The 26,545-nt window shown below is 46.4% G+C and overlaps 1 protein-coding gene across 1 annotated transcript; it reads right to left on the bottom strand.

The window, feature by feature from the left end:
* Window positions 1–1,142: 1,142 nt before the first annotated feature.
* On the bottom strand, window positions 1,143–25,844 carry GPR173 (G protein-coupled receptor 173). Its single transcript, XM_059157694.1, has 2 exons — window positions 25,052–25,844; window positions 1,143–5,187 (listed from the first exon to the last, which is right to left on the bottom strand). The coding sequence occupies exon 2, from the start codon at window positions 5,088–5,090 to the stop codon at window positions 3,969–3,971; it is 1,122 nt and encodes a 373-aa protein (XP_059013677.1). The 5' UTR covers window positions 5,091–5,187; window positions 25,052–25,844; the 3' UTR covers window positions 1,143–3,968.
* Between the last annotated feature and the right edge of the window lie 701 nt (window positions 25,845–26,545).

The raw sequence follows: 26,545 nt of genomic DNA, 5'->3' as shown, positions 1-26,545 counted from the left end.
AAGCGTCCAAGACCCACCCCCTCCCTGACGTAAAGGGCCCGTTCTGTCTCTCCATTGGCTGCCAGCCCCCGCCGAGGCACTCGCTCTCCCCCGACCTCTGCCCGCTCTCACGCAATCTGCTTGCCAACACCGCACCTCATCGCTTTCCAATTGGCTCCTCTCAGGCCCGCCAATCATCGAGCTGACTCCCCCAGCGACGAGTTGGAAACTGCATGGCGATTGGCTGCAAGGAAAACTGAGGGGGGACGAAACCCCTCTCCCACCCTTGCAGCGTTTTATCCAATGGGAAAAGTACCAGTGGCTCTGAAGACCAAAAAACAAAACAAAAAACAAACGCAGCTTCGAAGCAGGATGTGCTCAAATAAAATTGGGAGAGCCTCGCTATCGTTTCCCCCCTTCTCTGCCCTCCCCTCAACAACTACGCACTTCTTAAATCTGTCCCTTTCTCTATTCCCGGCGTTTGCCTCTGTGGAGATCTGAAATGTGGCCCCCGGGGCTAGGGTTGCCCTAAAGAAGCCTGGAATTTAGAAACCTAGGACCTTTGGTTTGGGGCCAGATTTTTGACGTGGCTTTTTGCCTCTCTGCAAAATGGCTCTAGAAATAATCACACACAAAAAGTAACTTCGTCTGCGTCATTAAAATGATTGTGATTCCGTTCATCCACCAGGTTTTTCTAGGATTTTCTCTGTCTTCGTCCACTTTATACTTGCCCTCCTTCCAATCCTTTCCTCAGTATATGCCGCTTTTAATTGTATTTTAGATTTTGGAGGGTCAGATTGATGGTCTTTCCTTTGGCGTGGTGGTGGGGTTCTGGATTTGGTCTGGGATTCACATCACGGGTGTGCTCCTCACTTTGTAACCCTAACCAAATCACTCCCTCTCTCTGAGGGTGTGTCCTCAGAGACACTGTTTCCTGTCCTCTAAATTAGGCATCTTTAAGACATGTAGGAAACTGCCCATTGCAGCCTTTCTGTGGTAGCAGAAAATTGGAGGCAACCTAGAGACCCATCACCAGGGGTATGGATAAGAAACATGTGATAGATGTAGAAAATGGACCACTAGAATGAATTAGATCTACGTACAGCAACAAGGCTGGATCTCTCAAAAACAGAATGTTTAGTGAAAAAAGAAACAGAACAAGATTTATAGTACAATACTGTTTATGTAAATTAAAACATAACAATACCATATATTTTTCACAGATACACATATATGTAAATAAACACATGAACGGTGAATTGGAAGGACATACATTAAATACACAAGAGTGGGTGCCTATATGGGAGGGGGTATTGGATCAGGGATGGGTGATGAAGGGGGAAGAAACAAAACAAAACAAAGAAGAAAAGGGACTCGCATGGACCAACGATGATGTAGTGTGCCAAGAACTGAGGAGTATGGTCTACTCAATTCTGTGCACCTGAGAGAATAAGTAAATAAACGGTAAATTGAGGGCCCAGGGAGCAGGCTAGCTGGGTAGACTCCCAGGCTTGGCTCCTCCCCCCGCCCCCCATAACATCCCTCCTCTGAATTTAGTCAAAGCTTACTAAAGTCCCAGATGTATACAGTGGACACTTCGGAAGGGCTCCCATCCCAGACTGAGTAGTCCCTCCAGAAGCCATTACTTGTAGGGGACATTTTCTAACCCCGTTATTTCCCCCATTCAAGTTTGATCCCCAATTCCCAGTCCCTAGTCTCCAAAGTGGTCCACTTTCAGGAACACCTTGTTCCCGTTTTCGGAAGGAGACTGACACAGGAGTTGGATGGTACCCAGGGCTCTCCAGGCTATGGAAGAGATAGGGTTCTCAAGTATCCTGTCCTCCATGTTCAGAGCCTGGGCCAAAGGAGTAAGATTTTACAAGATGGGAGTCTACCCTCTTGCTGCATACATATGTATGGTTCTAAAATTCTATCCTCCGACCACTCTACTTCCTACTGCAGACGCATACTCTAGTTTGTCTCCTTTCAATTAGGTGCATACATGTATGTGTGTGTGTGTGTGTGTGTGCCATATGTCTCCACATACAGCATTTGCTCACATGTGTGCACCAGGCAGTGGTGCCTCTCCACACAAAGTCCACAGACACAGTCCCACTTGACCATACCTCCTCACATGTGGTCATGCAGACAGGACACACACACACACACACACACACACAGTCAGAAAGAGAAGACATCCAATATAGCATTGTTCTTTTCAGTTTTCCATTTACAAAATCCAATGGTGAATCCAGGCAGATAGAAAAAAGAAATGGAGGAAAACCCTCCAGAATGTACCCTACCTACTCCCACCCCTGTGGTTCCCTCCCACCCCACTCCCTGGGAAAGGCACCCCCATCACTATCACTGAGAGAACAGGTACCCTCCACCCCAGCCTCTCAGCCACTCTGGCCTGCCTTTCCAGGGCCACTCCACAGCCAGGCTCATTAATGTCTCTCCTGCCTAGAGTGCCCTCCCCATTCCTCTTGGGTCAAGGCTTCCCCAATTCTGGGGCTGTCTTGGGGGTAGGGAAAGAGCTTAGGACAACAGCTTCTATCAGGAAGGGAAAGGAGGATAGATAAATACAGATCTCCCCCTCCCCCAGGAAATGGGGGAAGGGGGACAAAGAATCTGGGCAAGGCCAGGCAAAAGAATGCCAGCTTGGCTCACCAGTCCATAAGAACTGGCAGTGATGTGAGCCCAGAGTGGACTCTGCCCTGGGAGGGAGGCTTGGGCTCTCCCACCTGGAGAATCTGGCTGCAGTCTGCTCCATTTTGGGTGGAGGGAAAAAGAGGGAGAAGGGCTGTTCTGGGAAAGGAAGTTGGGGGCTGAGGGCCCAGAAGGCCTAGGGCTACCAAGAGGGGCTTGAGACAGACCCCCGAGGCTTGAAGGGGACCAAACGAGGTCAGATAGGAATGGACTCCAGTCCACAGTGCCTTGAAGCTTATGCTATCCCCCAACTTTTCATCCTCAGGAGAATAGTGTGAACCCAGGAGACAATTCTGGGGCCGAGTTCTGCTCTGACCCAGGCACTGGGATCCAGTTACTCTGGGGAGTTTTGCTCTCTTCCTACACTTCCCTGGGGGAATGCACCTGCCTATATGGCACCCATATTAACCCTAGTGAGGCTGGAGTGGACTTCCATCCTCAGGAAGAAGAATTGGGGACTGGGGATCCAGGAGGCAGCTCGAAAGAATGCAGCCAAGCTCGGGTCTCTTCAGCTCGATGCGTGCAGCTCACATCCCATTCTTCACCTAGCATGGACCCATCCCAGAGGTCCTTCTCCCTCCCCTCATGTCTTCTAGAACAGATGCTCAAGAAACACTTGGGAGGTCTGGACATGGTGGGGAGGGAGAGGAAATCAGGCTTGGGACCAGGGTTAGCTTAAAACAACATCGCACACAACATAGCAATTAAACGTTTCTGCTCCTGGGGGACCCAGCACCCTCTTTGGTCCCTGTTGTCAGCAGATAAATTTCTCCCTCAAAATCCAGCCCTTGCTAAAGGACTCGGAAGGGAAGGGTGCATGGGAGCAGAGGTGGCAATAAGAGCTCTGGAAGTCTATTTTACAGAACAAATTTCCCCCTTCTGGACAATGTCAGAAGGAGAGACATTAAAGCAAGAAAGCCCGTCTCCTCAGCTGTTAGTAGAAAAACCTGCATTTTCAGTCTTAATTTCTTTTTCTGAATTGTCACTTCTGAGAAAGGAAGAGAGAAAAAGGGGGGAGGGGGAAGGGGAGAGATTGTAGAAGTGGAGAAGGAGGCAGCGGAGACAGGCCCCACAGAATTAGAAAAGCCTCTTTTCTAGTCCCCCACCAGTCTCCAACCCTGGGGAGGTGTCGGCAAAGATGCCTAGATTCTGGGTGGTTCAAGGGGCTAGGGCTGGAGCTCAGAAAGAAAGGCTCCTATATGGGGCCCACCCTTCCCTTACTGCTGGCTCCATCACGGTAGCCATGACCATCTCCCTGCCTGTCTGTCTACCAGCTTGCTTCACATAACACAGTAGGGTTCTCTGGGAGCCGGGGCACCTCCTGTGCCCCAGCAGGGGGCGTGAGTCCTCAGGCACTTCTTGAGGTCCTTGTTGAGCAGGAAGCAGACGATCGGGTTGACAGCAGCCTGGGCGAAGCTCATCCAAACAGCAGTGGCCAGGTAACGGTGGGGCACGGCACAGGCTTTCACAAACACTCGCCAGTAGCAGGCCACAATGTAGGGTGACCAGAGGAGCAAGAAGAGCAGTGTGATCGCGTAGAACATACGGCCCAGCTGCTTTTCACCCTTGACCTCGTCCATGCCCAGCAGCCGCCGGCTGGCTGCGTGCCCATTCTGCCTAATACCCAGCAGGGTTGGTGGCATGGGCCCACGGCCAAAGCCAGCGATCCAGTTGGCAGCAGCCTGGCCGGTGGCCCCAGGGCCATGGAATGTCCAGTTCTGGCTGATGGCTGGCACCATCTGCACTGGCTTCATCTTGCGGTGACGATACTCGAAGAGGAGCAGCTTGCCATAGACAGCATGTGTAGCTGCCATGAGCACAGCCAACATAAGCATGAAGCCCAGCGTGTCATTGGCCTTGAAGTAGCGATGCTCAAAGATGCACTGGTCCTCCTCACGGATAAATTTGTAGGTGCCCACATCAAAGACGGGTGGGAAGGCCATGGCCACAGATAGGGTCCAGGCCATGCAGATGACAGCTGCGCATGTCCAGAGTGTCATGCGCTTGGCGTAGAAGCGGTGGTGGGCGATGGCCATGTAGCGGGTGACGCTGATGCAGAACAGCATGAAGGCCGCATGGAAGCAAAAGAGCACGGCCATAAAGGCCACAATTTTGCAGCTGAGTGCACTGAAGGTCCATGAGGAGCCGTGGCGCACAGAAGCCAGCACAAAGGGGAAGCAGACGGCAGAGCGTATGCCGTCGGCCAGGCACAGGTCCAGCAGAAAGTAATAAGGAGCCTTGTGCAGGGCACGCTCCTTGAGCACCAGCAGCGACAAGATGGCGTTGCCCGCCAGGCTTACACACATGATCAGTCCCAGCAGCACCAGCTTCACATATGCTGATGCTGATGGCGGGGACAGTGCGCCGCTCACCTCTTCGGGCTCTCCAGTTGTGTTGGCCATACTGAGGGGCAGGGGCTGCTCCCAACCCTATGGGATCAGCCAGTCTGGTATTCGATGGGTCCTGGGGGACTCCATCAGTTGTCCTGCTGGGCTGCACCTGCAAATGGGGATAATGGCGGAGACGCAGACATAGAGAGAAAGAGAGATGATGGCAGGAGAGAGCCAGAGAGAAAAACCCAGACAGAGGCACAGAGAGAGAGTAAGAAAGGATAGAATGAAATGAAAATGGTGACAAAGATATAAATGGATACAAATTGAGAGGCAAATGTGGGGATGAGAATGAGCAGAGATAAGAAGAAAAGGAATCAGAAAGACAGGGAGAGAGGGAAAGGAAGGAGAGAGAGAGAGAGAGAAAGAGAGAGAGGAAGATGGGGGGGAAGATAGAAAGAAACACAAGAAAAAGAGACAGCGAGATACAGATGGAAAGGTGAGGAAGAAACAGAAAGGGCAGTGTTAATGGGTCTACCTGGTCTCCACACTTATTCCCCGGCTGGTATCAGGTCCTGCCCCTGGCCCACTCCTGCTCCTGCTCCTACCCCCTCCTTGCTGGGTGAGGAGGCTGTTTCACCTCTCTGGATGTTCTCCTTTACCTGTTTCCTCCATTGGTGGGTCTGTGGGGCAGGGGTGTTGGTGCAGCTCTTCTCCCCCTTTGCAAAGCCCTAAGGTTATGTTCTTCAAACTTTTTTAACTGCTACCCATAGTAAGACAAACATTTTACATTACAACCTCGTACACATACACATACGTGCACACATAACTGAACCAAAAGTTTCACAAAACACAACTGACCCTCTGTGTAATGTACTCCGTTAGTTCTGTTCTATTTCACGATTTTTTGTTGATGCTGGTAGCCAGCCATTAAATGAGCTTTCTTATTCATGATCAGGAAGGCACTTAGCATGCTCAAGAAAGAGTGGGAAGACCAGTGTGGTTGGAAAAGGTCAGGCAGGGGAGACAGTGGTATAAAGTAGAAAGGGGTCTGGAGCCAGATTATACAGGGCTGTGGGCCATGACACGGACTTGGTTTGTTTGTTTGTCTGTTTTTTAAAGATTTTATTTGACAGAGTGAGACACAGCGAGAGAGGGAACACAAGCAGGGGGAGTGGGAGAGGGAGAAGCAGGCTTCCTGCTGAGCAGGGAGCCTGATGCAGGGCTTGATCCCAGGACCCTGGGACCATGACCTGACCTAAGCCAAAGGCAGACACTTAACGACTGAGTCACCCAGGCCCCCCGGACTTGGATTTTTATTTTAAGTGGGGGAGGGAGTATTGTGACTATAAAGATGTGAGTGTGCTTGTGTGCATTCATTCATTGAAAAACGATTTACTGAGCATCTACTTGTGCCAGCCACTGGGGCCGCAGCTGTGAACCAGATAGAAAAGGACCCCTGCCCTTATGGAGCTGATATTCTAATTGATAAAGAAGACATACAGGTAGAGTATAGTAGGTCAGATGATGATAAGTTCCTAAAAAGAAAAGTAAAGGAGGGAAAGGGGTTAGGAAGTCCTAGGGGTGGAGGAGGTCTACTTTTAGATGAAATGGACAGGGAAGGCTTCATGGAGGAGATGTCATCTAAGCAAAGACTTAAATAAGGTGAGAGTGAGCCATGTGGGTATTGGAGAGAAGAGAAGTCTAGGTAGAGGAAACAGCTAGCACAAATGCCCCGAGGTGGAATCACACGTGGTGTATTTGGGGAAGAGCAAGGAGACCACTACTCCTGGAACAGAGTGAGTGATCAAAAAGCAGTGGGCGGTAAGGTCAGAAAGGTGGTGAGGCCAGATCATGGAGGCCATGGTGAGGACTTTTACTTTGAATGAGATGAGAGCCAAGGGAGCAGAGGTGAGGTGTGATATGACTTGGGGTTGAAAAAGATCCCCCTTGCTGGTATGAGGAGCACAAACCAGGTGGGGCAAAGGTTGAAGTAGGGAGACTACATAAGAAACTCCTACAGTAATTCAGGTGAGAATCAACAACACTCTGTGACCCTTGCTCTGCTTTATTTTTCTTCGTAGAACTTACCTCTTCTAATGCATTATATAATTTACTTAAAATTCGGTTTATTGTCTGCCTCTCCCTATTAGAATGAAAGCTCCACAGGACAGGGATTAGAGACTCAGACACTCTCTTCTAGAAGAGCAGTGCATAGCACATTAGGCCCTCAGTCAAAGGCTGTCAGATCAGTTGGTTGAGGGACTAAAACAGCTGGTGGCTCAGGGAGGGCTGCCTGGAGGCATCCAGGTAGGATTTGCTGAAAAAGCAGCCTGGGCAGTACAGGAGTGAGAGGGCACAGGCAAGGCTTGGTGGCGGGAGGCGGGGGGCAGGAGGGCTTCTGGTGTGTTTGGACCGGGGGCAGGAGGGCAAGGAGTGTGATGATGTAACATGGTAGGTTCCAAAGGGAAGGCAGCAAGCTGGAGAAGCTCAGAACTTTGCGGGCTGGGTTGGGCTTGAGGTTGAGGGACACGGGGCTGAGTGGAACCTTTCTACCTTCTCTCTCCCAGGAAGTCACCCCTTGGTATTTTTTCCCAGATTGCTCCAACATGGCCTGCCACAGCCACCTGGAGCCAAGCTTTTTCATGGCACCCTGAAGTCTCAGACACAGTGCCAAAAAGCCATGAGAAGATGCTAGGGCAGGGGCTTGGGAGAAGTGGGTTTCGTGGGTCCCCTTTCAGCCCCCTCAAGGCCTAATAGCTCCCACAGAACTGTGGACCAGCTGACAGCTGGGTGTGCGTAAATGTGTACATACACACACACACACACACACACACACACTCCTCAGCCTTGAGGGGAAGCAGGGGGAAAGCATTAGAGACAGAGAGAGATTGAATATAAAAGAGAATCAGAGAAGCATGCAGAGAGTGACAGAAGAGAGATGTTTGTGAGAAAGAGACTGAGACATAGGAGGGAGAAGGGGAAAAATAAACAGAGAAAGGGACCAGGACTTCCACACAAACAGGAAAAGACAGAAATAGAGACAAAGGAGGAAGAAGAGTGAGGGGAAAAAAGAGAGAGACACACACATAGAGCATGAAAGAAGAAAAATAGAGACAGAAAAGTAGAGACAGAGAGAAAAAGAGAGAGAGAAGGAGAGAGAAAGAAAGAGAAGAAAGTGAGAGAGACAAAAGGAGAGAGGGAAGAAGGGAAGGAGAAAGAGAGACAAAGAGAGAGAGATAGGTGAGGGATAATGCCAGGAAAGAGAAGAGAGAGATAAAGAGACGGGTTGGGAGAGAGACAGAGAGAAGCAGAAATAAAGACAGAGAGGGAGACACAGAGAAACACACTAAGATCCAGAAGGTGGATAATTTGTAGCCCAGAGTCTCAGGGAAAGCAAACCAAAGCAAACCAAAGCAAACACACACTAAAATGAAACAAAACAACACAAAACAATAGCAGCAAACGAACAAAATCCTGGTGTTGCCTAGAAAGCTGGGGCGACTCTACAAGTGAGGAGAGGGTTCTAAGCCGACTGGCAGCCATAGCTTGGGCCCATCCTAGGCTAAAAGTGTGAGCAGATGCAAACACATACACACTTGCCTATGCCCCGACGCCCTAAGAAAGATATGCAGACAACTACACACACGTTCACACAGACACATAGGATCCTGTTGTGGAGACCTACGGACAACAACCGGCTCACACACAGGGACATCAACTCACACGCACATGCACATGCACACACCGTATATGTTCTTCCACAGACAGAGTATAACCTGCCTAAATGCCAGGGCATCGTCCTCAACATAGGCATTACTGCCCCCTAGGGGACACCTTGGAAATCTGCAGGAGCATTTTTGGTTGCCACAAGGCTGGGGTGCAGGATGTACTTCTAACATTTAGGGGTCCAGGGCAAGGATGCTGGCCATCCAGTGATGTGTGGGGCGGTTCTACACACTCAGCATATGTCCAGAATCCCCTAGGACTTTGGGTTTGTAATGAACTGAAACCTGAATCTAAGAACTCTATTTCACAAAATCCCCCCTAGTTTAATATATCCTGAATTATTCAGGAAAATAGCTGTCAGCTAAGTCCAAAGGAGACTGCACTTTGTTTGGGAGAGCACTTTCTTTGAGTTGTTAACTATTTCAGAAAATATCACCCCTAGGCCTCTGCCTGTCATTTTCCTGCACTTTGAGCAAGGGGAAACATTTTGGTTTTTCCCCTTCCAAAAACACATTTACTCATAAGATGTTACAAGCCTCTAACTACCTTATTGAATTTCCTGAGGAGTTGCATGTTCAAAGCTTCACATATCAAAATACAAATTACTACCTTATAAATCACTTTCCTTTAATTAATTTTTTTGGTTTTAGAGCTCAGAAAATATGCATATCATATGAAATACTATATGGATTTTCTTTTTGAAATTACATGTGCAGAGAGATTATATTATCTAAGAACTTCATGCTTGTATTGTTAATGGGTGTTACAAAATATGGTATGTAAAATAGAGTGTTAGGTATGAGGGGGCTGAGAACTGCTCATATACACAGACACACTCAGACACACACACATGTGCAATGGCTCATAAACCCACAATTGTAACTCCCCTAACACACATACATACATACACACACAGATGAACACTCAAATCCTGACAGATAGATACACATATGCAAACCTACTCACACAGAGACTCATATATACAATCTACCTAATTATTTAAATTCTCTCACATAATCAGAAAAACTTCTGTGACACAGGCATGTACACAGTGACATACCTATATCATCACATACAAAAACTGTTACACAATAATACTCAAAGTCACTTACATATGTCACCATACTCACATGCACTTGAAACTCGGCACACATGTACACAGACAGAATCCCCCTCAGATACCCACAGATATATTTGCACAGAGAAAAAAAGACAAGCAAAAACTGTTCATATATACACACACATACATACTCTAACACACAGAGGCCAACTAATCCAAACCCTTTCACATAAATTAGGCACGCTCACCAAAAGACAAGTACATCCTGGCACAGGTACATAGATACCCATTCGTGTACATACTCACTTGTGCAGAGAAGTATACCAGCTCCAATACACACACACACACACACACACCCTTGCAATGTGCAAGCACAACCAACCACAAATAGAAAAACCGCCCCTGTGTACAAACACTCTTGCACACAGATGTGTACACACACGCGCTTGTTCACATTACTTGATATAAACACCCTGCAACAGGTCTATACACAGAGACAAACCCTCACACATGCACATACCAGCCGACTCCTTCAGGCTCAGGTGGAAACATTCGCAGAGCTTCTTAGCTCACAGCAGGGAACCAGACCAAGAGAGGTTCTAGGGGGTCAAAGGGAGGTTGTAAATGTTTGGATCGCTTCTTGCTGAAACATCCCAGATAGTCTGATTATTACTTTGATTGCCACACTGTGATCAGTAGGTTTTCTGGTTTTGCCCATACATGTACAACACCTGTTTTTCTTTTTAATTTGACCTTATTTAAATTTTTTCACAACTTTTTTTCTATAAAAATAGTTGCATGACAGTTATTATTATTAATTTTATAGAGTTGCATATATAAAGAGAATATAACTATTTTGTTAATTGCCCTGATTGTTCTTCCTTTATAAAAAAAAACTTTTTCCTCCTAAAACATTTCAGATATAAAAAAATAGAAAGAGGGATGCCTGGGAGGCTCAGTTGATTAAGCATCTGCCTCCGGCCCAGGTCATGATCCCAGGGTCCTGGGATCGAGCCCCATGTCGGGCTCTTTGCTCAGCAGGAAGCCTGCTTCTCCCACTGCCTGCTGCTCTCCATGCTTGTGCTCTCTCTTTCTGGCAAATAAATAAAATCTTAAAAAGAAAAAAAAAGTAGAAAGAGTCCTGTAATGAATTTCGGTGCACCCATTGCCCAGATTCACTAATGATCAACCCTTAGGATGTTGTTTTGCCTATAACCTCACCCACTTCCCCCACTTCCAGAGTATTCAGAAGCATATTATACCATTCATCCATAACTATATTGTGGTGTTTTGAAAAGGACTCTTTTAAAAATGTTACAATGTAATTTTTATTATTTCTTCGTTTATTTACTGATTAACTTGTGATTGGCTTTTAGTATTAAAAATTAGCAAAATCGGATTATTGGTGGGATTTCATAATTTATTTCATAATAAATTATTATCTTTTGTTTTAGGTAAAAACATTTGTCAATAAAAGAATAAAGCCTGACTGTGGTTAAATTGAATTGACCCAGTAAAGAGAAAGCTAGACCAAACTTTAAGGCTTTGTTTCCAAAATGCTGTTCTCTTAAGAATGCAGGAGACCTCAAATTTGTTTTTTTATTTAAATCAGTTTTCAGAAGTCACTAGTATCTGCTGACCCCTTCAATACTTCATATTCAAGTAGACTTAATTTTTTTAAAAGATTTTATTTATTTATTTGACAGACAGAGATCACAAGTAGGCAGAGAGGCAGGCAGAGAGGGAGGAGGAAGCAGGCTCCCCACTGAGCAGAGAGCCCGATGTGGGGTTCGATCCCAGGACCCCGGGATCATGACCTGAGCTGAAGGCAGAGGCTTTAACCCACTGAGCCACGCAGGCACACTCAAGTAGACTTAATTTTTAAGACATTTCTTTTCCCATCAAAATTGATTTTATAATTAAAGCTGGAAAATCAGGAGACTCACAAGACAAACACAGTCTCCCCTCCAAAAACTCCAGGCTGTCCCTGATTTAAGCAGTTTAATAAGGACTGTCTGAAATTTGGACCCAGCTCCCAAATAAGCCCTCTCATCCGCCGTCTGTGTGTCCAATTTTGTGTGGAACAGTTATCAAAAGAAACTTCGCACTCGGTGTTATGTGCAACTGATAAATTGTTGAATACTACATCTGAGACTAACGATGTACTGTAGGTTGGCTAACTGAATTTAAATTAAAAAGATTTTTAAAAAGAAACTTTATTTCCTAGTAGGCTATGTTGGTCAACTGGCCATGAAGCACTCTGACAAAGAGAAATATTTGGACTTTTAGAAAGCATCTGAAAATGCACATTAAGAAATCTGACTCCTTAAATAAAATCTTTAAAAAAAAAAAAAAGAAATCTGACTCTTTTATGAAATGGGTTAGAACATTCTTTTTTCTTTTTTTAAAAAAGATTTTATTTATTTATTTGACAGACAGAGATCACGAGTAGGCAGAGAGCCAGGCAGAGAAAGAGGAAGGGAAGCAGGCTCTCTGCTGAGCAGAGAGCCCGATGCAGGGCTCTATTCCAGGACCCTGGGACCATGACCCAAGCTGAAGACAGGAGCTTTAACCCACTGAGCCACCCAGGCGCTCCCTTCTTTTCTCTTTTTAATTTGGATTAGAAAATTCTTAGATAGAGCTTAACCAGCTAGTGACAGGATTGCCTGATTAACAAGCAAAGCTAAGATGCCCCTTCCAGTAGTATCTCAGCGTTCTGCCAGGAACGTTCTAGCAGTCTGCTGGGAAATTGTACACATCATGTTTGTGACCAATGAAGTAAAAAGATAGGAAAGAGGTCACTTTCAATTATTGCTATTAGGAGACACAGTGATGATGGGTCAAAAGACGCTGAAATGACACTAACTCAGAAGACTGATGAATCAAAAGGGTTTTCATTTTATATTGATGCATCTCTAAATATTGATTAATTGTGTTCAATTCATAGTACTGGTCAGAGAGCCTGAAGAGAAATGCAAGAAGCACTAAAATAAGTTGAAATATTCAAGGTTGAAATATTCAATATTTGAAATATTCAAAGTGAATATTCAAGGTTGAAATATTCAAAGTGATACACGAATATTTTCTATTATTGTGGAAACTCTGCATTAGTCTGTGGACTGACGCTGCTGTTGATATGGCATGAAGTTTACATCTGGAATTTGTTCTGAAAATGCCAAGATTCATGCACCAAGGAGCACTCACCTATAAAAGTTTACCTATAGGTATAATTTCCACAGTAAATGATGTTAGGTGAATTTGATTAAATCCAAGTTACTACCCACCTGTGTGTTGGATTTCTGTGAAGCCTTGGGATCAGTACACTTTTCTCTATTGTTTTAAACTTAAGTGTGTAAGAATTCTATCAAAAATTTATGAGCTAAAAGAAACAAACTGAGGGTTTTGGAGGGGAAGGGTTGTGGGGATGTGTGAGCCTGGTGGTGGGTATTAAGGAGGGCACGTATTGCATGGAGCATTGGGTGTGGTGCATAAACAATGAATCTTGGAACACTGAAAAAAATAAAATTAAATTAAGATGTTAAAAAAAAAGAAAATTATCAGCATTTTTGTGAATGATTCTCATTTGCAGATTTGATGTTCACTCATTTCAACAAAAGGCTCTTTGAGCACGTGAGTAAAATTACATCAAAAAATTTTAAGACACTCAAAAATATATGAATGTATACTGTCAAGTTTTATGGATTCAAAGCCAAACTTCAACTTAGAAATGAGGTCATGTATGGTTCCCCGAGTGAAAATTAGTTGGTGTTATTAAGTTGACAACTAAAAAAGACTTAGTAAGATGAGTAGAGCAATATCTGTGTCTACTTAGGGCAAAAGGTTCATAAATTATTTTGAAATACTCAAAATGAAAATTTTGGGTTGGATTCAAAATTCATGTGCATTTGTTACAAGAAATTTCAACATCATGTTTAATTGAAAGAAAAGAAGGAAGTGTTAGATTTAAAGAAGGATCCTCTCTTTGAGCACAAAATTCAAAGACTATGAATTGGGCACCTGGGTAGCTCAGTGGATTAGGCCTCTGCCTTCCGCTCAAGTCATGATCTCAGGGTCCTGGGATGGAGTACCGCACTGGGCTCTCTGCTCAGCAGGGAGCCTGCTTCCTTCTTTCTCTTTGCCTGCCTCTCTGCCTATTGTGATCTCTCTCCCTCTCTCTGTCAAATAAACAAGTAAAATACTTTAAAAAAAACAAAGACTATGAATTATCCAAGTTCCGATTATTGATAAGAAAGGAGTTTTAACCAGTTTAAAAAAAAAAAAAAACCCTCTTTGGCCATTTGCTGCCACCTACTCACGCAAGCAGTTTCCTGTTGGTGGTGATCACCAAGACACAAAAGAGATCATTAGCTCTTTCGAGCATAAAACCTGGGTCTTTGCCTGGCCAGGGCAAAAACAAGTGAGTTACCAAAGGGAGGTAAAACAGAGGGATGAATAAGCAGTTAGTTGTTGCATTTCTTAAGAAAGGTTGGTATGGTGTGAAAGCTTCAGAGAAACCAAATGGTACCTGATGACCCCAAAGCTGATGCTTTTAAGGTGAGTTTTGCTGACTTGCAGAATCATGCAGCTATGTTTTATACATTCAAGCTAATTACTGAAGACATTAAGGCAAATGGTGTCGCACAACCTCCATGGACTAGGTCTTAACCTTCATCAACAGGCTTTCCAAGGTCAAGAAGTAGCAGGTCACAATAGATGTTTATATCTGTGTCAGAAGTACTAATGGTTGTTTCATTTGGCTTTGGGGGGGGTGGGGTTACCAAGAAACACAATAACTTGATGTAGAAGATTGATGCTCAGCACAAACTACTTTACCAAATCACGACAAAAATGTCCTTAAAGGAGTCAAATTACCATAAAATAAAGGCATTCAAGATCAAAGGCTCAGAAGTGGCCATGAAAGCTGACCGTTACAAACTTGCATTAGTGAATAAAAGTTAAGTTTTCAGAAGTGAGCTCAGTGTAATATGAAAAAATCCTGAAAATATTTCACTTGAGGGTGCCTGGGTGGCTCAGTGGATTAAGCCTCTGCCTTCGGCTCAGGTCATGATCTCAGGGTCCTGGGATCGAGTCCCGCATCGGGCTCTCTGCTCGGCAGGGAGCCTGCTTCCTCCTCTCTCTCTCTGCCTGCCTCTCTGCCTACTTGTAATCTCTCTCTGTCAAATAAATAAATAAAATATAAAAAAAATATTTCACTTGAAACTTGTATGCAAATTCAATATTTAATAACTCCCCTAAAACTTTGCATTGTTTATTTTCTTCATCACAATTTGTATAGTGTAAAGAAAATGTTAAAGAATTTCTTTTCACCAAGCCCCAGTACCCCTTAATCTTCTTCAGTTTACTCCAATGTGCCATATAGATATTTCACCTTTTCCGTGTGCCAGATTGGGAGTGCCCTAAAACATTCACATCCAGATACACTGCATAGACACACCAGCACACATGGACAGAGAAGTGCACACAGGAACACGTGTACATCGAGATTCAAGTTTGCATTCACATCCAGACTTACACCAGCTGATAAGCACAATCAGGTGAATGTGTACAGGTACACACACACACACACACACACACACACACACTCCTCTTCTATACAGAAAGTTAGGTATGTGTGTTGGTACCCACCTACCGGCAAATCGTGCAAAGATATACAAAACACACACAAACATACACACACACACACAGATAACCACCCTTCAATAGAAATACAGGCCTCGGCAGAGGAAAACTCACCACATGCATGGGCACATGCAGACACATACACACACAAACCAAATCGTATGGACCAGGGGCATACGATTATTGATGTGTGGGGCATGGGGCACCTGGGTGGCTCCATCAGTTAAGCAACAGACTCTTGATTTCAGCTCAAGTCATGTTCTCAGAGTCATGAGATTGACCCCAACTGGGGCCCTGCGCTGGGCATGGAGCCTACTTAAGATTCTCTCTCTCCCTCTGCTCCTCCCTCCTTCCCCAGTCCCGTATTCTCTCTCTTAAAAAAACAAACAAACAACAAATCATATGGATCTACACTCTTTCAGACACAATCATGCATGCATAGATGTAAGAACTGAAATTCACACACAGGGTAAGTCCAATTCGTATGCTATAGATCCAGGCTCTCCCCCACCCCAGGCTCTTACATTAAGAGATTATAATCCATGATTTTAGGGAATACTACTCAACCATCAAAAAAATATGAAATCTTGCCATTTGCAATGACATGGATGGAACTAGAAGGTATTATGCTAAGAGAAGTAAGTAAATCAGAGAAAGACAATTATCATGTGATCTCACTCATATATGGAATTTAAGAAACAAAACAGAAGATCATAGGGGAAGAGAGGAAAAAATAAAACAAGATGAAATCAGAGGGAGAAGAACCACAAGAAACTCTTAATCATAGGAAACAAACTGAGGTTTGCTGGAGGGGAGAGGAGTGGGAGGATAGTGTAACTGGTGATGGACATTAAGGAGGGCACAGGGTGTAATGAGCACCAGGTATTATATAAGACTGATGAACCACTGACCTCCAACTATGAAACCAATAATACATTATTGGTATTATTGGTAAACCAATAATACATAATAATACACTAATTGAATTTAAACAAAAAATTTTTAAAAATCCACTGTTTTATACAAACGTTGCCCCGGTACACATACATTATACACACAGTATGCTCACACATACTGGCATATGGCTCAGGTTCACTGCCACACACACAGAGGCAGGCAGGCATAGACAGAGCAATGCAGACCCACACATACACAGCCACATAATCACCAATGCTTATAAACACAGACAGACACAAATCCTCAGATGCACACACTATGCATTCACTTATACAACACGAACATACATCCTAGTACACGGTCATATGGACAGAATCATTTATACACATACATCATCATCATCATTACCATCATCATATATAAACCTGGATATTAACCCTCCTACATGTATAGACTCAACAAAGATTCACACGTACACATTTACATCCTGACTACTACAAACCTGCTTACATATTCAGATAAAAACATACTGGTGGGGCGCCTGGGTGGCTCAGATGGTTAAACATCTGCCTTCGGCTCAGGTCATGATCCCAGGATCCTGGGATCGAGCCCCACATCGGGCTCCCTGCCCAGCAGGGAGTTTGCTTCTTCCTCCCCCCCTGCCTCTCCCTGTGCTTGTGCTCTCTGTCTCTGTCTCTGTATCTCTGTCAAATGAATAAATTAAAAAAAAATACTGGTATGTGTGCACACATATGCAGCATACCAGCAACCCAGATAACATCTGCACTCACAGGGACACACATAGCTACAGATACAAAGGTGTGCATTCATACACCCAGATGTACACTGGGAAATACAGATGTGTGGCCAAATCCCCTCCACTGACCTCCTAGATACATACTTCCTTTCTTACGCACTCATGGTTTTATATACACACTGGGACATGTATAAGTATAAAGCCAATTTTATGTACAAAAACACTCACATACACAGAATCTGCTCACTTACTTATGCATACCCATGGATACAGAGAATGGGGCAAATATGCACATAGAAATGACTCTGTTGCACTTGCAGATGGACACAGACTGTTACTTACACACCAGGTATGTGCAATAATTGTAGTACTAGGTAACACCTGATATGGCGCAGAGGACTTACTGTGTGCCAGGCACTGTCCTAAGCCCTTTTCAAATATTAACTCATCTGATCTATGATGATAGATAGTATTATTACCCTTACTTTACAAATAAGAAACTGGGGCTTAATTGAGATTAGGTGCCTTGCCCAAAGCCCCACAGCTAATAAATGGCAGAACCAGGATGCAAATCCCAGAGCCTGGCTCCAGAGACCTTGTCCACTGAACTTACATGGAGAAACACACTCACCTCACACACACAAACAGATTCACACCACTCTAGCACAAACCCATGCACACACAAGCTGCATACCAACATACATGGCTACCAATAGACACACCCATGTAAGCACATACACAAAAAGGAATAAGCTCACATTTACAGACACTCTAGCAGAGGGATATATGCCCTAGGAAAGATGTACATGTTCCTACACACACCTACAATCACACACCCCATCCAGACACACCCACACTATCAAACACAAAACACCCAGAAACACCAGCCACGAAACATCTGGATAAACCCACACTCACACGCAGAGACACCCACATTATCAGATACATTCCCCACCCAAATACACCCAAACACTCTCATACACACTATGAAGATATACTCACATGCACACACCCTCACCCAGATACACTCACACACCCCACACAGATTGACCTATATACTCTCTTTCACATGCCACCCAGATATACCCTGTCTGTCTCTCATGCCTGGCCAGAGAGAAACCCACACTTCTTCGCTAGTTACACCCACACTCACACCCTGACCCAGATAGGTGCACATTCTCTTTCTTACACACACCATTCCAATACACCCACTTCCACACACATACCCAATACTGATACAGCCACACTCTCACACACATCCCATCCTCATATACACACACCTCAATACACTTACATTCACAGCCATCCCACCCAGCTGCAGCCACATTTATGCAAACTCCCAACTCAGTACACCCACACTCTAATACGCAATATTTAGGTATGCTCAAACCCACAGACATCCCTAACCTAGAGCCCTCATATTTGACCCAGCCATATCTACAGTCTCTTTCACACATGGTATCAAGACACACACCCACAATGACATGCACACCATTCAAAGGCACAACACTTACCCACAGCCAACCCGGATACTCACACTCACAAATTCCCAACCAAGTATGTTTGCACACACGGATACCTACACATTATCCAGAGATACCTGTTCACACAAAAATCCTATCCATATACACGCATATTTTCTCTTGTACTCTCTGTCTCACACACACACACCCCGAACAGTCCCACTCACACAGCCCAACCCAGATACATCCACCCTCTAAAACATATATACACCATCCAGATTCATCCCAAACAGACCATTGAGATACACACACACACATCAACCAGATAAATACATCTACTACCATCTAAATACATAATACATCTGCATTCACATACACACATCCCACTAAATACATAATACATCTGCATTCACATACACACATCCCACTCAGATATATCCAACTCTCACACATGCCATCCATTTATCCCTCCCCAAACACTCCACTGCCCAGATACATCCCTGCTCTCATCCCCTCCACACCATTCAGATGTACTCACACTCCAAAACGTGCTTTCCATCCAGATGTGTCCCCCAAACTCTCACATATCCCATCTAATTATAAACACCCTCACACACATATCCACACCCGGATACATGACCAAAGCTCTTACAACACACCACCCAGATATGCCTTACTACACATTCCACCACCCAAAAACACCTGTTCTTTCACCCACCCACCATTTAGATACACTCATATTAAAACACACTCCACCCAAATGATAACCTCACACTGTCTCACACACAGCCCACATGTACCACTACAGTCTCTCACACACCATCCAGATATATCCACACCTCACACAAACGATGTCCAGATACACTCACTCATAACCCCCAACCCAGTTACACCCAAACACTTACAACCATCCAGCTACACCTACACATTCCTCCCACCAGATACATCTATGCTGTCACACACCCACCACACTCTGAATCACCTACACTCTTTTACACATACACACAATCCAGATCCCTCTCTCTTAAACACCTGATAGTGTTTAAACACCACAATACCCACACTCCACACACACAATGCAGATACACCCATACTCTCTCACACCTGTGATACACACATCTCATCCACATACACACCCACACACCATCATAGATACTCCAATCATATATACGCTCACACACATACCCCATCATCACCCAGATGTGCCCAAATTCTCTCTCTTATGCACACACACCATCTAGATATATTTCGTCACACATTTCCACTGCCTAATAGACCTATATGCTCACCCACCTAGAAAACTTCCAGATAGACCCATACTTAAATGCTCCCATGCAATTACACCTCTACTCCTTCGTGTACACACTCTACCCAAAACACCCACAATCTCTCTTAACACAACACAGATACATCTACATTATAAAACACATACATCATCCAACACCCCCCACTCTCTCTTGCACCACTCAGATACACCCATACCCACATACTCCTTAAAAACACACAGCCTCACACATATTCCCACCCAGCCATACTGTAACTCTCATGCTATCTTCCACCCAAATAGACTCATGTTCTTATAGCATCTCACAAATGCACCATTTACATGCACTTACACTCACACTCACCCCTCCAAAATATAGCCAAATGTCTCACATACATATCTTACCCAGACTCTAACATACACAGAACCTAGATCCCCTCCCTCCCTCCCTGTCCCTCTCTTTCCCCCTCATTCTTTCATTCTCTTACCATATATACCACCTTCTACACACACACACACACATACACACACCATAGTCTACCCAGATATACCTTCAGTTATACATACACATTGACATCTAGATTTCTGCCTGGATGGCATAATTTGGGTGCTCTCTGTGAAAACCATTTGCCAAACTTAGACACAACAGTGCCATTTTGTTCTGGGCCTCCAAGAGTGGGGGGATGGGAAGGGAGGTCTTTGGGTTTCAAGAAATCTATTTCTAAAAGGTCACAGGCCCCCTTCCCTAGGAGGGGAAGCCATGATTGGTTCCTACTTCTTGGGTGTGAATGATGACAAGAATTATCCTGAGACACCCACTCCCCAACTGTCCCACAAAAGCCCAGCACATGGTTGAGGCCAGGGAACCCCCAGAAGAGGGTCATGGATTACTCAGGTGTTATAGCTTGCCATCCTGTAGAACATCTACACAGAGCTGATATGGTCTAGCAGGGTGTCACTGAGTCTTAGGCTTGCACAAATAAATGATGGGGTATACACAAAGTATCACACAGACTTGTAAGCACCCTCCTCTATCACTCCCTCAGGGATTAGACCTATCTGCATAGGTCCAATGCCAAATGTCTCTTTCTTACATATGGACCATCAGACCAGCACATGTACAAATACCTACACTTATTTCCACACATAGGCACACTCACAGAATGCACACTCACACAGCACTTGGTCCCACATCTGCACACCCATTTACTCTCAAACATAGACATACAGGCATTGCATACATTCACATGACATAACGCCCACGAATGACACACATTCACTCACAAACACAGGTATACATACAGGCATACTTCCACATATCCACGGACAGCCAGACTCGACATCACACTCAATGAGACAATGAACAAACATGACACCCAGAGGTGAGCTCCCAAATGTATACACACACACACACCTAGATGTGACCACATAAGCATTTTCACACACTCACATATACACAGGGTACTCCTGTACATCAACACCCAGATGTGTACCTGCACGTCAATGAGACTATGTATTCGTATACAAAAATTGTAATACACATAGACATACACATACATCGGGGCATGTATTCCTATGAGCATACTCACACGCACACAGACATGTACATCATTCATTCCTATATGCACACAACCAGACTTGGAGAGGCAAATGTACTTAGAAAACACACTCACACAATCATAATAAGAATGCATGCCACGTGTATTCAACACATGTTCATACACGCCTATGAGAAGCTATGCAAACAAATGAAGATTCATTTATACTTAAATTCTCAGACAGACTTGGACACAAAGCTCTGTTCACACACATGCACACATGGAAGAACTTGTACATCTGCACAAGAATTGGTAACACTTAGCACATACACATGGCAAAGACATACACACATACCCACAAATGTATGTATGTCATGTATATACATTCACTTAACAGCTCTATGACATACGGTCCAGAATAAATACAAACACATATATACAAATAATAAGAACTGCACAAATTGGTCCATTCACCCACCTGTACAGTCAGAGTGGCACACACAGGCATATTCACACACACACACACACAGATGTATGAACACATGGGCAAGTATAAAGACATGTTCACACAAATGCACACACAGACAGATGTTCACACATACTAGCATATATACACACGTACACTAATGTTCACTGACAGGCATATCTACACAGACACATTTACACTTGTATTCAGAAATTCAGACAAACACATTGAGATATGTGCACCAGGTATCATGAAATCTAGCTACTCATGCATACCACAACCAGACTTGCACTCACACATAACAGTGTACCCACAAACACAACTGGACATGTACCCAAATGCATTCTTTCACCTATGCACATAGCCTTTTGTGAATATATACACAGGCACAGACCCACCCTCACAGCCATAACTATACAGAATCAAATGTGTACACATGGGCATACCCACAAAAGATGTTTTCTTGCACAAAATATGTATGCACACATTGCTCCCCACCCACACAATTAGTTCTCATTATATGAGGGTGATCATCTACACTAACATTTCCCTAATCAGATGTGAACCCATAGGTCTGCCTACAGACCTATGTACTCAAACACACACGCGTGCACAGACACACACACACACACAGACATATACACAATTGAAAATGCTGGAGAATCCACATGGACATCCACAAATGGACCTACTCATACACGTACATTACTGACACGCCCACACAGAAGCATACTGACACACACATACATGCATGGACACACAGACACACACACCCCCTTACACTCACAAACACACCATTTAGATATACCTACACTCGTGTGCACACATAGATACAAACAAATGTACACAGATACAGCTAGATGTTCACCTAATTGGGCATGCATAACCAGGTATTCTGAAACCCTCATACTCATATGCATATAACCAGAATGGACACCCAAAGACAAATTGATACATGCACGTATACAACTAAACATTCAACAGGCCTGTTGGCTCACAGAAGCACAATCTTACTCAGCCTCAGAATCAAACATGCCCATTTGCTCACCCAGACAGACATGCAAAGTCATACCCACTCCCCTGTGCACACACAAGCCTACCCAGACACTCACACACTTGCACACACCACCGTGTGGTCTGGTCCACACATGACTCATATACATCCACAATTCCCATGGACAGACACATAGTCACAGACTGCACACGTTCAGTTACACATATATACCCACTCTCAGGCCCAGATGCCTCCAAACCACAGGCTAGGTCCTCTCCCTTACACAACAAATGCTTCTTCAGAAAAGTCTACACTATACCCCAAAGCCCACCCCTTCCAAACCTCACCACAAGGTCTTTTAGATCTCAGACTTTCCCCTCCCCCTCCTCCTCCCTCAGCCCTGAGGACCTTCCTCCAGCCACCCACCCCTCATTCAATGTTCCACCACATCTCCACACCCAGAAACCAGACAGCAGACCCCACTGTCCTCCGCCAATCCAGGCTGTAGGTGCAAATCCCTGGGACCCGTACTCCCATGGGTCTGGTTGCTGCATGGGCCACACCCCAGCTCTACCCAAAGCTCTGCGATCTCAGAAGCTTCAGCCTTGGCACTGCTAACCACTGACCACAGGCCCAACTCTTGCCAAGTCTCCCCTCGACAGGGAGACGCCTACATCACCAAGGCCAGGAATGCTGCAGGCTGCAAGCCAGGCCTCTGCTAGCTCATGGGAGCTTAAGCCTGTGTGTGTGTGTGTGTGTGTGTGTGTGTGTGTGTACATGCACGCGCATGCTCACATGCGTGCATATGCGTGTGTGTGTGTGTGTTCACACACACAGGGGCAAGTACAGGGAAAGGAGACTGGAGTGGAGTGGGGGTGGGAGGCTCTGCCCATAGCCACCACTTATCACTACCTACAAAGAAAGAGTGACAACATCGAGCTGCTCCTGCCTCCCCTTCACTCCCCAGCCCCCATTTGCCTACCTGCTGTCCTCTCTAGATCTCTGCCAAGACCTTGGAGAAGAGGGACCAGTTCTTCCTCCAAATAATCAATAACAATATTAATCATGAATAATCAACAATATCGACCATGAGCTTTGCTGATATCATTTCAGGGCTACTACTAAGCACATCCTTTATTTGCATGCACCAACTCATTTAATCACCACACATGCCCATGACTGGAAGGGTTACCAGTCTCTTTGACAGATGGGAAAACTGAGGTTCAATAAATGGCACATTCTCACTAAAGTTGCAGAGCTAGGAGCTGGGCGAAGTGTCCAAGGAGAATCCACATTCTCCGCGTATTGGGTTTTCTTGCCCTTCCAGACACAGGGATCACTGGCCACTGTGCACAAGGCCATAAGATCTGGGGGTCCCAAACACAACAAGGACATGTGAAACAGACATAAAGAGCCTTGGATGGAAGCTTGGGCCCCCACTGTGGCCCCTGCAGGTTGTGTGGCATGGTCCTGGCCCCCACAGGGCCATCAAGCAGCCCAGCGCCTGGAAGTGCTTCCCATCCCCACCCCACTTTCCCTATGGTGGCTTCCTCCCCCTAGCTGGGAAGCACAGCAGTATCTTCAGTGGGGAGCAAGCAAAAGTCTGTGCTACCTGTGCGGAGAGACAGGGAAAAGTAAAAAGGAAGGGAAGCAGGGAGGGAGGAAAGAAGGAAAGAAAGACTGGGGGGTGGTCTTCTGGGATGTGTTTCTCCCGTCATGTCTACCCACCTGCCTGCTCACACACACAGACAGAAACACACATACCCTGCATGCAGACCAAGGAACCTGGAGGAGAGTGGAGGAGGAGGGAGAGGGAGAGGAGGCAGCTGCAGGAGGCTGAGCCTGCCCAGGGTGCAGGCATTGAGGAGACTCCCATGCATGCCTTCCATAGCTAGCACACACAGGAATATTAACACAGCCTCATGCCCCAACACAACCACAATGATAAAGACAGACCCTGTGTGGGGAGTGGGGAAACAGGTGGTAGTTCCCTTTCTCATGGGACATTTGGGATTAGGGAAGATGGAGATGGCTAGAGGACTCTCCAGGCTTAGGTCTCCAAATAGTCCTTGTGATGGAGCGGGGACCGGGGGTGGGGGACACACTAACCTAGTGAGAGAGAGACAGAGAGCATGGCAGTGATGGAGACTCTGAAATATGTGTGGGGAGACAGAAGAGAAATCTCAGCCCCCCCCCATCCTTGTGGAGGGATGCTGACTACTTACCTGGACTCTCTCAGCAGGGCTGTCTTGGAATCCAGGTAGGGGGCTCAAGCAGTCTCACCCAGGATAAATCACAGCCCAGGCCACATTGTGGAACCCTCAGCGATCTGGCGGCCAGTGACACTCCTGCTTCTGTTGCCGTGGATACAGCAGCCGGGCTGGTCTAAAACGCAGACATCAGGGGGAGCAGGCACCGAAGGGGTGCACCGGGCAGGGCTGGGGACGCTGGGGAACACCAAGTGGGCAGCACACAGCCTTGGGGTGCCCAGCTAGCTGGCAAGTGAGGGTCCAGGCAGGTGCTTCCCCCACTACACACTCCCACCCCCATCTTGGATGCCACCGCCAAGCTGGGAGGGGGGCCAGGGCTGGTCCCTGCTACCCGTCTGCCCGCCTGGCTGCCGGTCCCCCTCCCCCCCACCCCCCCGCCCCGTCTGCCTGCTGGCCGCCGCCTTTTGTCCTCAGAAGACACGGTCCCCGCGGGGCCTCTGCCAAGCCTCTAGCAGATGCTCAGGGGCCAGGGCTCCTCTCTGGGAGCACTCTGGCCATGGCCTGGGAGAGCCCCAGGTTGGGGGGCTCTCATCCAGGCTCACCCCGCTTCCCAGGCCTGGCGGGGAAGGGGAAGAGGTGCAGGTCCACAGCCAGAGGCAGCAGCAGAGGTGGTGTTGGGGAGGGGATGGACGCCAGAAAGAGGGGGTGGGGTGGGTAGAGAGGCTGGCCTGATAGCAGTGTCCCGGGTTTTAGATCCGGGTTGAGGAGGGTGGCTCAGAGCATCCAAGGGGGGGGTCCTGATGCAAAACGGGGGCACCGCGGGCCTGCCGGAGGCACGCTCCTGGCCTGGGAACCACCCCAGCTCACACAAATCCAGGTCCCAAGATGTTGGGGACCCACAGCCAGAACGGGTTATCAGTGGGGAGCCCAAGGCTTTAAGCCCGACCCCATCCGGACTGTCTGTCCCCCCTCTCCACGATTTGCACGGTCCCTGCCTCAGGGGCGGGCGGGGGAGGGAGGCAGGCGGGAGGGAGAGGGAGGGAAGGAGGGAGGCTGAGCAGGCGAGGAGACTCTCAGCCGCCAGCCTGGTCCTCCCTGGGGCGGGGCGGGGCGCGGTGGGTACTGGCGAGGCTGGGGAGCAGCCGGCTCACTGGCTGGCCGACTGGGTGTGGATGCTGGCTTGGGCGGCTGTGCTGCCTGGACAATAGCGGGCTGGGGAAGTGAGACTCCGGCCTCGCTGAGATGCTTGAGGGAGGCACGCTGGAGGTGGGGAGAGGCGGCCAAGGGGCTGCTGAGAGCAACTCACCTGGGCTACAAGTGCAGAGGAGGCAAGGATAGGGGTCGCGTAGAGGCAGAAAGGTCCTGTGGAAGTTTCTCAAAAGCTTTGGGATGGGAGGGATGCTTAGAGCTCCGCGAGGTAGGATAGATAACCTCATTTAGAATGGGTTCTGTGGGCATTTTCCCACCAAGGCCTGTGGGCTGGTGTGGGGAGAGGGGCAGGGAGCGCTG

Source organism: Mustela lutreola, chromosome X (genome assembly GCF_030435805.1).
Source record: "Mustela lutreola isolate mMusLut2 chromosome X, mMusLut2.pri, whole genome shotgun sequence".
Classification (NCBI taxonomy): domain Eukaryota; kingdom Metazoa; phylum Chordata; class Mammalia; order Carnivora; family Mustelidae; genus Mustela; species Mustela lutreola.
This window is presented reverse-complemented; position numbering and strand designations above follow the sequence as displayed.